Source organism: Cylas formicarius, unplaced genomic scaffold, assembly GCF_029955315.1.
Source record: "Cylas formicarius isolate icCylForm1 unplaced genomic scaffold, icCylForm1.1 PGA_scaffold_5__7_contigs__length_24384050, whole genome shotgun sequence".
In the NCBI taxonomy this organism is placed as follows: domain Eukaryota; kingdom Metazoa; phylum Arthropoda; class Insecta; order Coleoptera; family Brentidae; genus Cylas; species Cylas formicarius.
The window spans coordinates 5,906,822-5,924,142 of record NW_026844341.1 but is presented as its reverse complement, the minus strand read 5'-3'; the positions used below and the strand labels follow the sequence as shown (position 1 = coordinate 5,924,142).

At 34.5% G+C, this 17,321-nt stretch overlaps 3 protein-coding genes across 3 annotated transcripts in view; 2 read left to right on the top strand and 1 right to left on the bottom strand.

The window, feature by feature from the left end:
- Positions 1 to 2,021, top strand: part of LOC132702275 (death-associated protein kinase 2) — a 56,248-nt gene extending 54,227 nt beyond the window's left edge. Inside the window, exon 8 of the mRNA XM_060670812.1 lies at positions 733 to 2,021. Within this exon, the coding sequence (XP_060526795.1) occupies positions 733 to 1,654 (922 nt within the window). The 3' untranslated portion in view covers positions 1,655 to 2,021. The remainder of the gene's footprint in view (positions 1 to 732) is intronic.
- A 4,875-nt stretch (positions 2,022 to 6,896) lies between these two features.
- LOC132702276 (small ribosomal subunit protein uS9) lies at positions 6,897 to 7,986 on the bottom strand. The gene is made up of 5 exons (XM_060670813.1): positions 7,911 to 7,986; positions 7,792 to 7,836; positions 7,470 to 7,601; positions 7,185 to 7,299; positions 6,897 to 7,106 (listed from the first exon to the last, which is right to left on the bottom strand). Exons 1-5 carry the CDS (start codon positions 7,917 to 7,919, stop codon positions 6,961 to 6,963), a joined length of 447 nt encoding a protein of 148 aa, XP_060526796.1. The 5' UTR covers positions 7,920 to 7,986; the 3' UTR covers positions 6,897 to 6,960.
- A 756-nt stretch (positions 7,987 to 8,742) lies between these two features.
- Positions 8,743 to 17,321, top strand: part of LOC132702458 (protein inscuteable homolog) — a 47,143-nt gene continuing 38,564 nt past the window's right edge. Inside the window, exon 1 of the mRNA XM_060671081.1 lies at positions 8,743 to 8,878. The gene's annotated coding sequence lies outside the window, so the exon portion shown is untranslated. The remainder of the gene's footprint in view (positions 8,879 to 17,321) is intronic.

The window sequence follows — 17,321 nt, the reverse complement described above, 5'->3', positions numbered from 1 at the left end:
ACCATTTTTTAAGGTTTAAGTTTAGGGCTTAATAAAACTAGCTTTGGTTATGTGCTAACTTATCGAAAAGGTGGGTAGGATCGAGTGGCGTAGTTAGTTTTTTTTAATTTATAAATACGCCGTAAAACCATGAAAAATTAGACACACTGTACATTTAAAAATATTGTCCTTGTCAGGCACCAATCTGTCGACGTGTTTTAATACCTACAACTGAAATAAAATAATTATTTTGCTTATTCTATTTAAACGATTGGAAAACATAAGTCCTAGTAGGAAGCGCCTCTGGTCGTGAAAAGCTTTTAAGGCGTTAACGGTAAGAGAACATCGCTCAGAAGTTGCGCTCATTATTGCGTTAGCTTCAAAGAACACTCCCAAAACACAACTGTTTACTATAAAACTAATTAAAATTAATGATAATAGATGTCAGTGTCACAGTCACTTAAATACTTGTGGAGCATTAAATGTCGAACTGTCGTTAAAAATCTCCCGCTGTGTCTGTGTCTGAAACATTTTCCAAACATCGTGTGCGTTAATGAGAGAATCACACAACAAACTCATTCGACCAAAGCAAGGCAAAGACCCAAATTACCGAAGATACCATAGACCACACACTAACACGTTCCCCTTCTACTTCTATTTCTTACTAATTTGGGTTTGTCGCTTTGCTTTGGGCGCATGTTTTCCTCATCATTAACTTCGCACTAACTCGGGGTCTTTGTCTCCATCATCTAGCAAACGTATGAGTAGCGATGAGTGCCTCAGACACGCGTGGCTGGAAAAGCGGAAACCGCTGATTGCTCGAGTACCGTCCATGGACGTCACCAAGGATAACTTGAAGCAGTTCGTGGAACGATGGAACGAGCATCCGAATTCACCGTACGTTTTCGAGATCACGTGTTCTCTGACTCCCGGTTGCGAGAACGGCGAAGCCAGTCTGTCCGAGTCGTCTCATTCCCTAGCGGGAGATTCACCCTCCCCTTGCGGGAGCTTAGCGTCGTCCCCTGGCAGCGATAACTGTTTCGCCAATATCAAAAGCGACATTTTCTTGTCGCCTAATCATCTGACTACGGCAGACCCACTGAGACGCGCTTCGGACAGCTCGTGCTTCGTGAAGAATCAGAACGACATGGCGGAGCGCATCAATCTCGCTGACGAAATCAAAAAACTCTCTGATAAACTGTTCAAACTGTCTAACATCGACGCCACTCTCGCCACGAACGGCGTCGACCCGTTCGAAGAGACTAAAACCATCCCCATCAACATCACTAACAAACCGTTCGCGGAGCTCCCCAAAGACCATCCCCAGAACCCGAGCTGCGGCATACCTTGGAGACGGACCAAGTTCAAAATCAACGTGAACTCTAGCAGAGACGTGCCTCTTAGTTGCCGCAGTATTTACAAGAAGTCGGGCGAGAACGGAGAGACACCCAACAAAGATGCGGACGGCACCAAAGATCTCCTGCTGAGGTTACTGCAGCACTGGGACGGGCCCCGCGGACAAGTGAGCAGGTCCAGTAGCAGACACGGGTCCGTGTCCGCTGACTGGAACGAGGAAGACACCCTAGGACAGCGGACTATCAGTTCCTTGAATAGTTTTTTCCAATCTAGGGCGACCAACAAGAAGATCACTCAGTTTCATTTGAACAAGTCCTAATTATAAGTGTCGTGTCGTTCTAGACTTAATTGCGTTGACTGATATGTATGGTTGTGAGGTCGTGCGACGTTGCTAGCACGTGGTCGTTGTCTGTACTATATGTACCCAATCGATATCTCCTGGGACCATTCGCTGTCGGGACTGTCCATAGTATGTGTTCGATTGTACGTTTTTAATATACCGTCGTAAACTGTAGTTTCGTTTGTTTTATTGTCGTCATTTGCGCAAAGCTCCAACCTAATTTAGCTTGTTTAGTTTGTACTTACTCGCAATCGCTTTAAATATCTGCCTTTGAGGGAGGGGGTATTTTTGAGTTGCTTAAATTTGAATGCTTAGGTTCGAATTTGATGAATAAAGACCGCTTACCAAAATGATTGTTATACCGCTATTAATTAATTAAGTTAAACTTGTTAATTAATTAACAAGTTAATTTGGCAATTTAATAATAATAATAAACTGTGTTTATTTAAAATCAAAATATTAATAACAGCACTTTATTTCCAACAGGTAACATGACCCAATTACAGGAAATAGCTAAATATAAATCATCCAATATATATACTAGGGGACGTAGAAACTAATCTTAAATCTACTAATCTTATAACTAAAAAAATGAAGAAGGAAAGAATGCGAAAGAAGAGGATAAGACTTATCGGTACGCATAACCCGACGCCAATCGAAATATGTATATAGGGTTTTGAAAATGGATTTTGGACCTGGGTAGCTGCGGCTAGAAAGTTGATTGATGTCTCCCTTCCAGCCGCGGCACATGAAAACGTAATTGTTCCAAAAGAAACGTGCAATCCAGTGAACTAACTTATAGAGAAATGAAACAGATTGCAAGTCTCTGCGCAAGCTCAGGGAAGTATAGCGAACCTTCTTAGCAGAAGATCGTGATTAACTCCCCTCTCAGGATAGGAACCGTCCTCCCTGAACATTAGATACTTTAGTAACCTTCTCTGCACACTCTCAATGAACTGAGGGTAGGAGTTATAAATTGGTGACCATATCAGCGAGCCGTAGTCGCTTGGTCCCAACGTAACAGTTAAATAAAAATTTAACAGTAGCTGAGCTACAAAAATGCCTGCCGATTTCTTATTACGAATCCTAAAATTTGCATTGCACTGGAAACCATTTTTGTAATGTGAGGTACAAAAGAGAACGCGACTGGTCAAATAAAATCCCCAGATCCTTCACAGTGGCAAGTCTAGTCAGGATAGTACGATCCATATTGTAATTAAAGAGTATAGAAGTTTTTGTGCTGTGGTAAGAAACCACATTACACTTGCTGATGTTAAGATGCAATTTATTTTTAGTACACCACTGACTGACAATATTGATGTTGCCCTGGAGAGTCATGCAGTCCGTGCCAGTTTCATTGCATTCATATAGTTAGGTCATCCGCATAGGCAAGCTTGTTGCAGATGATCAAAGATATGAGATCGTCTATAAATATATTGAAAAGAAGAGGTCCAAGGTTAGAACCTTGAGGCACAAAATATTAAAATATAAGTAATAATGCAAGAGCGGCGACATTCGAATATTGCGCTTTTCCAAGAACAACAGCACCAGCACCATAATTGGCAACAAAATACACATCCGTATATAAATCGTAAATGCGAGACATCATAAATTCATACGCTTTTGCTAGGCGGGCCTAATAAACAATATTATTTGAAATACTATTGTGGGGAGGGTCGTTAGAGCACAAGGTACTTCATTAAATAATTTAACTGCGTTATGGCAAGAAGACCTCTGGAAAATTACCGAAGAGTGTCTAGGAACGCAATATCTTAAACAATAACGGGTGTCTCGATTATGAATATCATTTCCTCTGCAATGTTTATCAAACAAGTACGACGGGGTCTTATCAGCGTTTAGTAAAAAAGCAAAGGTGGCTAACTGAACTCCATAGCATTCTGAAGTCGTTGGAGTCTCTCCTTATCTAGATTAAGTATAGCTGGTCAATAGTCTATACTGCAATAAGCGATATGGGATAAAAATAACACATCACAGAGTTTAAGTTTGACTTCATTACTGAGAAATGTTTAAAAATATACAATATCCTCAACTTATAGAAGGCTTTTTGTAACACTGAGCCAATATGCTTAGAAAACCGCAAGTCACCGTCGAACCATAATCCTAAATTTTGACACCCGTCTGAAGGAGAGATAATTTCATCATTTAGCGTAATCTTAAAAGAGGAGTTTTTTACAATATCTTCCCTTTTTTTAGTATTATGAGTATTGTGAGCCGCAAATATCTCCGAAATTATTTTAGGATCTAAATTGATTTTAGTAGCGATATATAAAGCTTCATTAGCAACAAAAGATTAATATTACTGAGTATCATCGGCGTGTTGATGAGATTGACAAAATTTAAGGAAAGTAGAGAAGTCAGCTGTATAAATTCAGAACAGAATAGGTCCCAAAATACCCCCTGCGGAACACTCCTCTCCAAAGAAATAGCATCTGAATGAGTATTTCCAATAACTACCATTTGGTATCTCTTAGCAGCAAAATTTTTTAAAAATCTGAGAACTGAACTTTTTATCCCGAACAATTCAGTTTAGCTAGGAGAAGGAAATGATCCAAGGTGTTAAGACTATGAGATAAGAGTTTAATTTAGAATCTGCTGCTCTCAATAAATCATCAGTAATACGAAGCAAGGCAGAAGTAGTGGCGTGAGGAGGTTGAAAACCAGAGTGTTTGGGAGGATTTTGTTATCACATTGGAACTGGCGAAGTTGTTTAGCTGTCATTTTTTCAATAATTTCTGAGATAATTGGCAACAAACTGAATGGTCTAAAATCGGTAATGCCACTTGGAACCTTCAGCTTGCTTCTAAGAGTCTGGAAAAAAATAAAGGCGGATTAAACAGCAACAAAGCAACTTCGCATTTCTGAATGAAACAAATTTAATATCATACATTTAACTATTCTTTTTATTTTGCCTTAGTTTTAGTCAAATAATTTTCTGACCCACAAGATCTTAGTCAATCAAAGCAATCCCGAGGGATAATTTATATCGCGCATGCGTTAATATGTTTGCGTATCAACTGTCATTGTCATTGTAAAACTGACGGTACTGGAAACAGGAAAACCAATTCACAAGAGATAACCAATATAACACAACAAACAAATATAACTCCAGCCTTCAATGATATTTTTACACATAAACTTAGCCTAGAACGTACATTGGGTATTTGAAAAACATGAGTTCTGTGCCTTAATGCGTTTATATTTTTGAGCCTGAGAATGAGCAAACGGTACAAAGACCCTGTATATCGCAATAAATGAGCAGGTGTCTGATGTTAAATGTTTATAGACATTTTCTTAATTTTGCTTTAAAGCATTGCCTATTTATAATAAATTTGGCCGTAACCAGGAACTGAAGAAAATCAGAAAAAAATATCAAAAAAAAGCTTGAATTAATTATTTTTTAAGTAAATGTTGTTAAAATCGGACCTTGTAGGTAGAATATATTGTACACCAAAAAGAAATTGCCAATATCCCAAAAAATAGAGACCTACGATGTCTACGCCAATCGTTAAATAAAAAATAAATTATCTTTTAAAGAATTTAGCACCTAAGGTTGTAACTATTTTTGCCTAGTTTTTCGCATTCCAGAAATATAAATGAAAATCAATAAGTAGTTTAAAATTTCAACACTCTCTGTATCTTGAAAGATAAATATTGGTTTACATCAACCTTCCTCGTTAATTATAAAATGTTAGTCCGGCTTTATAATGACCAGAACCACATAACGAATATTATCGGTTTTATAGTAGCCCTATATGACAATTAACCCCCGAGACGCCTAATTGCTATGCTTTAACAGAACAAAGATCAATTTTAGTTTACAGAGGAGTCTAGAAGAAAAGACGTCTTTACCTGATTTTAAAATTGCAGATGACACGAAAATAGATATTTATCTGAAGTTTGAAATACCTGAATTTTATTTAGCAACACCAACCAACCACATTTTGGCTTTTATTTATACGAAGGCTGCATGCATATACGTTTATCAAGACCTTTATTCAGATATACTTGTATTTTAATCACGGGAATATTCTTTAGGGCTAGAATGACGTCGTTGGGGGCGCTGGATCATCCGTGGCTCAAAGCTTCGACCATCCATCACGAGAAGGCTTTGAACACATCCAAACTCAAGCGCTACGTCATCAAGCGCAGATGGATCAAGGCTGTTAACACGATAGTGGCTTTGCGGAGGATGGGCGCCAAAATTGATCGGGATTTGGTCCACAATGACGACGTCAAAACTTAACTTCAAACGCCCTGAGAAGCTTATGCGACAGAAAAACGCAAAATCGTAGTAATTTTTTTCTAGGGGAATATCAGTTTGAGAGTCAGAAAAACTTTACCGTAAAACTGTTCCTGGTAGAGTGGATGTTTGTACAATATTTGTACCCTATGTATTTATAAGTAGCAAAATCAGTTTTGAATACTGTGCGGGACCTTTTTTATTTGTAAATGATTGGAACATTTTTGTTGGCTCGAATCTGTTCCGAATGATGCACCAACAGTTGCTTTCAAAGAGTTGAGGAACCATTTAAATATGAAATTATATTCTTACAGAACTAAATTTTCTCAAAAATATTTACCACCTCTTAGAAAGCAACATTCATTTTTTTTTGTAACTATAATAAGCCCAGAAGTGAAGCATCCTGGTTAAATTAAAATTGAAATCATTTCTGGAATAAGATGTTAAATAATAATTAATTTTTAATGCCTAGGGAGAAGCTCACTACATATAAATTAAATTTCCAACAAAATAAGTAAAATAATATCTAGCAAAACCATTTTTCCTGCTGGAGAATTAATTGCGTCTTCCCTTTTGCAGAGTAATACCTATCAAATATTAAGCGATTCTAGGCAGGAAACTAGTGGATCAAAAAAATATTTCTTTTTATTCATTCAACATGTTGCTTCTCTAATAAAGTAAAATATATTAATGAAATAGGTCTTGACCCAGCATATACTGGCTGGCAACATTTAAAAATTATGCAATTTAACCACACATTTTTTTAATATATCGCTGGAACTATGGAACTGAAGCAATTCAGTTCCATAGTTACTTTTGTTCTAGATTTAATCATCTATTTAGCACATTGTAGAAAAAGCAGTTAGTTACTTACCCTAAGTAGGTATATTTAAAGTGATTAATATAGTCTAGTGTTAATACTCAAACTAAAAAAAATTGCATTGAAATAAAACAAGAAAATCTAGAAATAAATGTTGTTTATTTGTATTTTAACACAAATAAACACAAGTGAATCCTAAAAAATTTAACGGTACGATTTCTGGTAGCGGGCTCTCGCTCCTGGACCTCCAAACTTCTTTGGCTCGCACCTTCTTGGGTCGGCTACCAGCAAAGTCCTGTCATACTGAATCAAAATGTCTTTTAATTCTTTTTTAGATGCTTCGTCAATATCTGAAACAGTATGAATATTTGGTCACCGTTACGTTTTGATTTTTGACAAACACAATTACACCCAGAAAAAGTACTTACATTTCTGATAATAAGCCACCAGAGCTTTGGAAATTGCTTGGCGAATGGCATATATCTGAGAGACATGGCCACCGCCGTTGACACGAACTCTTATGTCAACTTCTGAGAACTTGTCCTAAAAAACAGAATTTATAGTTCACAGCAAAAAGAAAATGGTTCATACATCCCATAAAGGTGAACGGATCAGGTTGCATAAGCCATTCATTACGAATCATATTCGGGATAAAAAAACTCATCATAAACATACAAAAACTTACTAAAATCGAAAATTAAAACAGAATATACCTTGCCCAATAACAGGATTGGTTCCTGAAGTTTGTCTTGGAGCATTTTTGGCTCCACTTGGCTAAGGGGGCGTCCATTTACTCTGAGCACACCACGTCCTCTCTTGCAGTAGGCTACTGCAGTTGCAGATTTCTACAAACACAACAAACACCAAATTACTCAAACGGAATAGGCTACTCAAAGCTAAACACAATAAATCTAACTCATCAAATAGTATCTACATTTGGTGTCAACTTTAAATCACGTTGATTTGAGGTTAGGGCCTACATTTGGTGTCAACTTTAAATCACGTTGATTTGAGGTTAGGGCCTTAATCACTTACTTTTCTGCCGAAAACTTGTACAGCGGAAATTGGTTCTCTCTTGGGCTGAAAAAGAAAATATAACATTAGCAAAATACCGAATAACAGATGTAATAAAAAGTGCGAATAAACAATAATACCTTCTGCATTGTGTGTTCTTAAGACAAATCGCGGAAAAGGAAATGGAAGACTTTCGACAGAATATTTGACAGACCCATTTCCGACTATCAATTGAGGTACTGTGTTCATAATATTGATTAAAATTATTTCTTTTCTATATTTAAAATAATAAAATTTGAAATTCTTACTTTAAATTTGAAAAGAAAACGCTATTTATTTAATATAGTCAATACAGTAAAATATGTTTTTTTGCGTTCCGGGTAGTAAAACTTTTCTGATATTTTCAAATTTTGTTTTAACCTCAACTTTTTTAGCAATAAAGGTAATAATAAGCAATATTTAAGTACAAAAATGCGGTTTAGCCGTTAATTTAACCAAGTTATTAGACCTATACAAATACTCTCTAGAATCGCACGCTGTTTTGTGTGTTGCATACCTACTTGATCGCAAAGTAAATTTTATTCAATAGGGATTTAATTAAAACAATTAACACTCGACGTTGAAATGGTACATTTCATTGCTACGCTACTCACGAAATTTTTTGTCTAATAATTTTTTCCCTCTTGAACTATGCATTAGGTAAATATTTTTAATTACTAAACGGCATATGAACTACTTATTTCCCACGACGTACCCCCCGTAGTCCAAATCCAAATCAACAATTCAAAGATTTCTTCTACCCTAAGCACACCTTTACAAATGGGGTGGCCAAACAATACCGCGACAATCTCAGCCAATGAAAATCGTGGAATTCATGGTCCCCCTCCGAATAAAATATCGGACTGGCATGGGAACAACTCGCGAGGTTTCAAACAAGCCCGCGATTTATTTAGTCATCCGCTGATGGTGTAAATAAATAAAATGTTACGGTGATGCGAAAAATCGTGCCGACCTTTTTATCTGAGTACTTAATTAACGCAAGAAACTATTCAACTAAATTGTGTTTGTGGTGAAGATATCGATAAACATTTAATTTGGAAAAACCGGGGTAAATAATAGGGGCGGTTAGAAAATTTGGGATTGTTTTTGGGTTGTAGGTTGGTTTTGGGCATTTGAATTTTTATTTAAATTTTGGCGCCAAGAACATGCTTGTTATCTGGTAATTGTTTTATTTATTTAGTTATATGAGGATAATTGCACATCTGGCAAAAAAAGTTATATTAGAGAACTACACGAAGCTCGTGGAAATTAGAAGGAAATATAATAATAATATATAATATGCAAGGTAGAATTTTTATATAATTTCCGCAATCATCAGAAGAAAATGCTGAGCGGGGTAGAGACAATCCCGTGGGAAATTGGATCGTAATATTATGCGACCATTAACTTAGCTGCTGCGTTTGGAGTTTCCTTGAAATGTGCGGCAATTTGCTGATTAATTTTTTAATATATGGGAGATAAGTATACTTTACGATAATTAAACATTACTGTTTTAAAAAAAAAATGTATGTAATTTAAAATGCTAAAACGTTATAGCCTTAATTGATATTGATAATGGACACAATATAAAAATTCCAAGCTACGGAGATATTAAATGGGCAATAATGAAAATAATTTGTTACAAATGCCCCTGTTTCATCAACATTTATAAATCTCTAGAAAATTTGACAGAATCACGTTTAAAAGCGCACATTTTGCATTAGATTGAAATATCAATAATATCGAAAACAGTTTTTTAGTTGTTCTGAGCAATGTGTACAAGAAAAGCCTAGTAATAGTAGCAAAAAAACGTTTAATTAAATTTGGCCAAATCTTAATATTTTTACATGAGAAAGCTGTAGGTTTACTAGCTGCGACACAATTTTTAATCATTTTTTCGCTTTAAGCTTTCAAAAAATATAAAAATTAGAAATAAATGTCTATTGCTAGTTTTATCAAAACAATAGGCAGTTAAGTTCGTGATGTTTAAAAAAGCTTTTTAAATAATGATAGCGAATAGCTCATTATCATTATCATTCATTTCATTAATTTTTCAGCATCATTAACAATATTGAAAAAAGTACTTTTGGTTAGTTTAAATTAGTTTAAAGAAAGCAAAAAACAAATCTTAAACAAGTTTTATTTATTATGTTATTTTTATTCTGAATCCTAGATGAATGCTCACATAGAAAAACAAGATAATTGTCATTTTTTCTGTTATCTCAATATACTCAGATTATGAAAGAATATGGCCACAGTCCTTGTAGATAATAAAGATATATCTGCCAACCTATCTCTAAATGTAAATAACTAGGGAACAACTAAATTTTAGAGACGGATTAGGGGACTTCTAACCTTAAGTTTGTTGTACTGCCCGTATTTTTGACTTTCCCTTCGAATAGTTTCTTAATATTGCCCATATTTTTTTCCATAATTCCCGCCGGAAATAATTTTAAATAATGTCTTTGATTGGGTATCTAAAATGGGGCACTTGAATTTATCAACTAGAGTGACTTAGGTACGTCTAACAAACAAAAAACTCCTCTCACTTAAATTTAAAAATTAGTTGAATTGCAAAATTATTTTGTGAGCTGCCACGACATAGTTTTTTTATTTGCAATTACAATTACAATTTATTTTATCATTATTATTGCAATATTTCAATACTACGATTAGAATGACTGTTTGACCTAGACTCCTAGATTTAAAAAAACCTGTATATGTTAAAACCCCACATTAACTAATTTATCAAATTACAAACCTATAATATTTCAGTCCTAATTAAAATCAGAAAAGTTTTAACGAAACAATTAAGATCAAGCATACCAGCCAATCCTGAAAGAGATTTTAAGAATATAGTTTGGTCTATCTATATATATATATATATATATATATATATATATATATATATATATATATATATATATATATATATATATATATATATATATATATATATATATATATATATATATATATATATATATATATATATATATTCTCACGTATTGATTCACGGATGGAAAAATGTGATGACACTATATTCCGGGATATCATCCGTTCGCTCGTTGAACTTCGACTGGAATCCTGCATCCGACTGGAATCCTGCAGACGTTTCGCCAAAATCTCACTTGGCATCTTCAATGCTCGCTCCGGTGTTCGAAGTGTTTTCGGAGCGCGAGCATTGAAGATGCCAAGTGAGATTTTGGCGAAACGTCTGCAGGATTCCAGTCGGATGCAGGATTCCATCGTGTTGGCTTTCCACGGAATATCGGTATTAAAAATGTTATTCTTACTTGAGTGACAAGGCAGGGGTGGACCAGGAGTATTTCTGATCTTTCTGATATATTTCTGGAGTGTTGACCATTTGTGGCAGTGGTGATTAATCGTTTTTACTGTTCGCTTTGAAAAAGTTATTTTATGGGAATATAACAATGTCGCGTCGAAATCATTTGTCGCTTGATGCAAAACAAGTTGTGAAACATGTGTATGAAACTTTAATCAGTAGAGAACAAGAAGCTTTAAAAGAATCCTGTCTACTTACAAAAACGCCAATATCGCAGAAAGGGGATATTATTAATTGAAGAAAAGCAATCAACATAATGATTTTCAAACTCACCATATAGTCTGGACCTAATAAGGAGGAAAACATATTGTCTTTATGAAGGAGAAGTTGTTCCTACAATACAAATAAAAGCCGCGTCACGCTCCATAGAGTTGTTTGTAAAATGGGATTTAAGTACAGCAAAATAGACAAAAGGCAAGTAATAATGGAATCACACAGATTACGCACTTGGAGATTTAACTACCTTCAAGAAATTAAAAGATATAGATTAGACAACAGTTGTTGATTCCACTCAAAATTGTCAGACGAAAATATCTTCAAATAAGAAGACAGATTTTTTTCAAACTGCTTGCTGTTGTGTGCAATGGATATTAGAGATTCTAGGATACAAGAGCCGAACTTCTTGAAAATTGGTTTAAAAAAAAATCTTTTAAAAAATATTCCCTATAAGGGTGTTACAATCTCCAGAAAAACCAAAAACCGATCCAGATTCGACTTAACTATATCTGAAATACATTAAAAAATTTTAAGTTCTTACTTTTTACAAAACTTCTGGATTCCTCCTGCGTCGGTTTTTGCCGAGTCGAAATTGCTGACGTCTCAGTTTCAGTCAAGCTCTGAAGAAGCCAACAGGATGATTGGCGAAACGTCAGCAATTTCGACTCAGCAAAAACCGACGCAGGAGGAATCCAGAAGTTTTGTAAAAAGTTTCTCAGTAGGCTGTGGAAGTTTCTTTGAAAAATCTTTAAATTCTTAACTAGGAATTTCATAATTAAAAATAAAAATGAAAAAAAAGTTTGGGGTATATTTGTTTACTAATGCATGTAGTGACTAAAAAGATATTGTTTTTCCACACATCAATATTTGTGAGGTCATTTCCGAACGTACGATCAATTTTTTTCTGCGCCGTGGAGGAACTCGTCGCAATTACCACACTAAATGGAAAATAATAAATCACCCTGCAAAATACCTAACAATAGACTCAGCAGCGGATTAAAGTTCCGCCAGACGTATTATTCACGATTTCTTTCTTGTTGAATTCCACGCAAGGTGACTGATTTAATTACTATTAATCACCGACCTTCGTCATCTCGTCGGCATCTCGCGCAGAAACCGAAAGCGAATTCGGAAAAATCTTTTTCCTGGTCGGATCGTCCGATGTCGTAAATAATCGACACCTACTAACGGACACGTTCTTCTTAACTGTACCATCTTGTTTTCCTGCCAGGTTCGCTCTTGAAAAAATAGAGATCGTGACTTAATAACTTCGATGGATCTTTGTGTATTCGCTTCGAGGAATTGACCGAGATGAATAGACGTAATGCCTCTCTTTTGTTGCGCGCGGTTTTGTTTTCTTTACTTCGACAACAAAATTATGCGATCACACATGGAATGCTGGGTATGAGCAGTGAGTTCGATATATCGAATATGATTTTTTTTATATGGACTGAGTGAGAGTGACGGGGCTTGTCTTCTTTGTGATACACGTTAATACTAATACGAACACTAACAACTAATTGTTCGGACGATGTACGAAATAATAACAAAACATATTTATACTTATTTTAAATTGATTTTTTTTGCCATTTCGATTGAAAAATGAAATCGCGCACTTATTTTTATACCAAAAAGTGCTATCGTAATAAATTATTTTTTTATTTCACATAAATTACATAACAAAATATCAAAAACATACCGAATTTGCTGGTAAATAAATATTCGGGCGCATTTAAATCTTTTACTTTAAATCGAACATTAATAAGAAGTAACATAACCTTTCGCAGCCATAACAGCTTCTATGCGTTTTGGCGTGGAATCTACCAAAATCTTGCAATATTCGGGGGTGGAAGTGTTCCAAATTTCGGTGATTTTTGCCTTTAATGCTGGAACTGTACGCCGAGGATTGTTACGCAAAGTCTTTTTCATCCGATACCATAAAGTTTCAATAATATTCTAGTCGGGGCTTTTTGAGGGCCACGATAAAACTTTCATATTATGGTCCCCAAACCATTTTTTTGTTATTTTCGCATTATGGCAGGACGCACCGTCTTGTTGAAATATAAAATTTTCATTTCCAAAAGTTCGTTCTATTGATGGAATCATACTTCTTGATAAAATTTGTTGGTATTTTTCTGCATTTACAGTACCATCAATGAACTCGTAGTTGCCAACCGCTTTACCACTCATACACCCCCATATCATAACACCCTGGGGAAATTCCACCGAGGGCTTTAGACAATCTTTGTGAAAGGCTTCTGATTTTGTATGAATCACCCTTTTTCGAAAATCACCTACACACACATCAAATTTTGATTCGTCGCTAAAGATAACGTTACTCCACGTTTCCGTTGTCCAGGATATTTTAGATTTTGCCCAATCCAAACGTGTTTTCTTTTGAATAGACATTAATAATGGTTTTTCCTTTGCTTTTAAAAAAAGTAGATCATAGAATATTAATAATTTTTGTATTGAAACAGGAAAAATGGTAAACTTGCCTTATAAAAACTCAAACTAGACTTATGCATTCATTGTCTACAACATTCCCTGGCGACATTTAAGTTTGCCTCGTGATTCCATTGGGCTTGAATTTGTCGTAAGACGCTTCATCTGCTACATTTTACGGTGTCGGCCTGAACTTTCACCAGGAACGCTAACACTAGCTGTCTCTCCATACTTTTTTATAATATCCCCGACTGTTGATTTTGCAATACTCAAGTCATTTGAAATTTTTTGCATTGATTTACCTCTGCAGTACTGAGATATGATAATTTCTGGCACTTTTTTGTTTGTTGCAACACCACGCGTCATTTTCTTATCAACTATTATACAAACTTGAAAGATACAACCCGAACTGACATCTCATTTATGTATCTAAGCACACTACATTTTACCATCAATGCATGGGTAGCATTGATTTCTTGGTCAATAAACATTCGCGTCCGAATATTTATTTGTCAGCAAATTTGGTATGTTTCCGGTATTTTGCTATGTAATTCATGAGAAATAAAAAATAATTCATTACGATAGCACTTTCTGTGCTATCGTAATGTGCGTAAATTGATTATTCAATCGACAAAGCAAAAAAATTTTTTAAATAGATATAAAAATGTCTTTTTTATCATTTTTTACATCGTCCGAACATTTAGTTGTTAGGGCTCGTAGTAGATAACTTTAATAGGGCATTGTTTATATATTCTTTCCTATTTTTTCTACCTGTTTGAGTCGATTGAAAGTAAAGAAAAGTGCTAACGAGCACAACTTTGTTAAATCGTTTCAACCGTTTATGCTTTTTTGAACTAAGTGCTTGCGTATAAGTAATACGTAATATTTTAGCAAAATTCTTTTAATTTTGGTTTTAACGCTTAATTCACACAGCCCTGAATTAGTAAAGTAATCGTGACAAAATAAAAATGTTTCAGAAATCTGTGACTAGAGAGCACTTTACCTAGAACATTTCTTTTATTTTCCCTCTATTTTATTTATTTGGACTGATATTGCAAAAGAGAGCAGATTGCCTTAAGCAGAATCACAGATCACAAAAATTGTTACTCTTGTTTTAAGTCGATAAGTGGTATCGTTCAGCCACAAATCGACTTTTTCCTTCTCGGCCCGAATACCCCGCACTTCTAATTTCAAGAAAGGTGATACTGGATATTGCGTGAGGTGACGAAAGTGAAAATGCAGCAGAAAAATTAGCTTTGTATACTGTTTAATTCACGATTAATATTAATAACTTTTTATTTTAGAAAATGTTAAGTTTATTTATGTTAGTTAAATTAAACTTATGCCTTTGTTTTCATCTTTTTAATTGGTAGCATGGTCTGCATTTTTCACTTGCTTTTGCTTAACAGAAATGCATATGGCTCACCTTTCTGCCAATTAGAAGTGTTCGGACCAAGAATAAAAAAAATCTGTGGCTAAAGAATAACACATCGACTTAAAACAAGAGTAACAATTTTTGAGGATTTGTAATTCTGCTTAAGGCAATCTGTTCTATTTGGAATATCAGTATAAATAAACAAAATACAGAGCAAATAGAACAAATGTGGTAGGTAAAGTGCCCTCTAGTGACAGATTTCTGAAACACTGTTATTTTGTAACGATTACTTTTACTACGTTGAATCTTTCCTCCAAGTTTCGGAACTCCGTGTAGTTTGACCATTTTCGAAGGTTTCAGTAGATAAAATACGTTCTAACCATTTCAAGCTGGTACTAATTAATCAACATAGTTTTCAAAGAAACTTCCATAGGCTACTGCAATACTATTTACAAGTCTCCTGGATTTTTACCCATCATCCTGTGGGCTTCTTAACTGAAACAGTTTCAGCTCTGAAGAAAACAAGATGATTAGCGACAAGTCAGCAAGTTTGATTTATAAACAACCGAGTTAAATGGATTTAATCAACATTTTCTAAAATGGTGAATTCTTCGTACTTATACAACGGGTTTCAAAAAAGAACATGCGCCAACGCTCAGTCGCAGATACTTTACTCAAAAAAAAGGAAAAGTTTTGGTTGGCTCGAAGGATTCAAAAACAAATGTTCAAAAAAATAAGTTTTGGAATGAGGCAGGATACGAAAACAACTCAAGAGTCAAAACTACTGTACTCTTAGTGGTTTATTATAAAAATAACAAAATTTTTATTAACATTCCTACCGCAGCGCCACTGGACTTGATAATTTAAATTCAGTTGAAGGAAAATTAGTCATTTATTAAATGACTTTTCTAAATTTCAACAAATTGATCTGATTTTTTTAATAAATAAATAAAATTTATCATATAAATAAAATAAGTTCATTTAGTAGGAGTACCTTTTGATTTAGTTTTGGTTAGAAATTGTAATTTTTTCCTTTTTTTAAGAAATAAAAAAAAGTATAAGTAAAATGAACATATTTAGGCAAATACTTGTGAATTTTTGATCATATGAATAATCACAAAATTACAAAAAGGCATAAATAATACCTACATTTTTAACACCGTCCCGAACGAGACATTTTGCTATCTAATATATAATAGTTCTCATAGTAACGAAGTTAATAGACTCATATTTTGACGATTTGTAGCTTAAGTTTAAACACGATGATTGGTTTTCTAAAATCGACTTTGAACAATACAATTTACTTGAAATTGAAAGTTTACTCAATGAAATTTTTCAAACAGAACAAATATACCAAATTTTTTAAAAGTGGCGCCTGAACAAGAAAATAATATACATCTGTAAAAATGATTCATTAGCACCTTTATCGGAAACGCTGAAATAGAGAGTATTAGATAAAATGGATATCGACAAATTCTTAGTAGAAGCACCGAATGAACACTTTTTTATGATCAAAGTTTTGTTGATTATGATAAAAGGAAAACTATGCTTTTGGTTGACATTCCAAACACCAAAACAAATAATCCAATGTCATTCACATTTAATGGAGAAAAATAACTATATTTATATAGAAAGTAAATAGGCTGACGTCTAATCAACATCCTTATCGATTTTGTTTTATTTTTTACAATAAAGCCAGCTACTTTTTTTAAAGGAATACACATATTTGGAAATAGTGTTTTTTTCTAAATAGTAGTAAAAGATTGTTAGAAAATTTTAATGAAGATATGTCACAAAATTTAATAATTTGTCGATGGTACAACGCTGAGTCGGTTTTAAAAATATGTATGTAACACATACATAACATGAACTGCTTTTTTCTACTCCCTTCTGTAAAATATCTAATTATACACCAACCTAGCATACGAAAAGCGTCAGTTTACTAAGTGAGTTTCGTTTCCAATTCGGACATTTCCGGAATATTACCGCACGGGTTTGGGAGCAATCGGATATTTACGGAGATATTACCGCTCGGCTTGAATTTTGACGTTTTTATTAATTCTGACGGTCATGTCAGTCAATGTATTTGTGTTGTTTTGCAAAAATGTACCCAAAAACTAACGGTCGTAG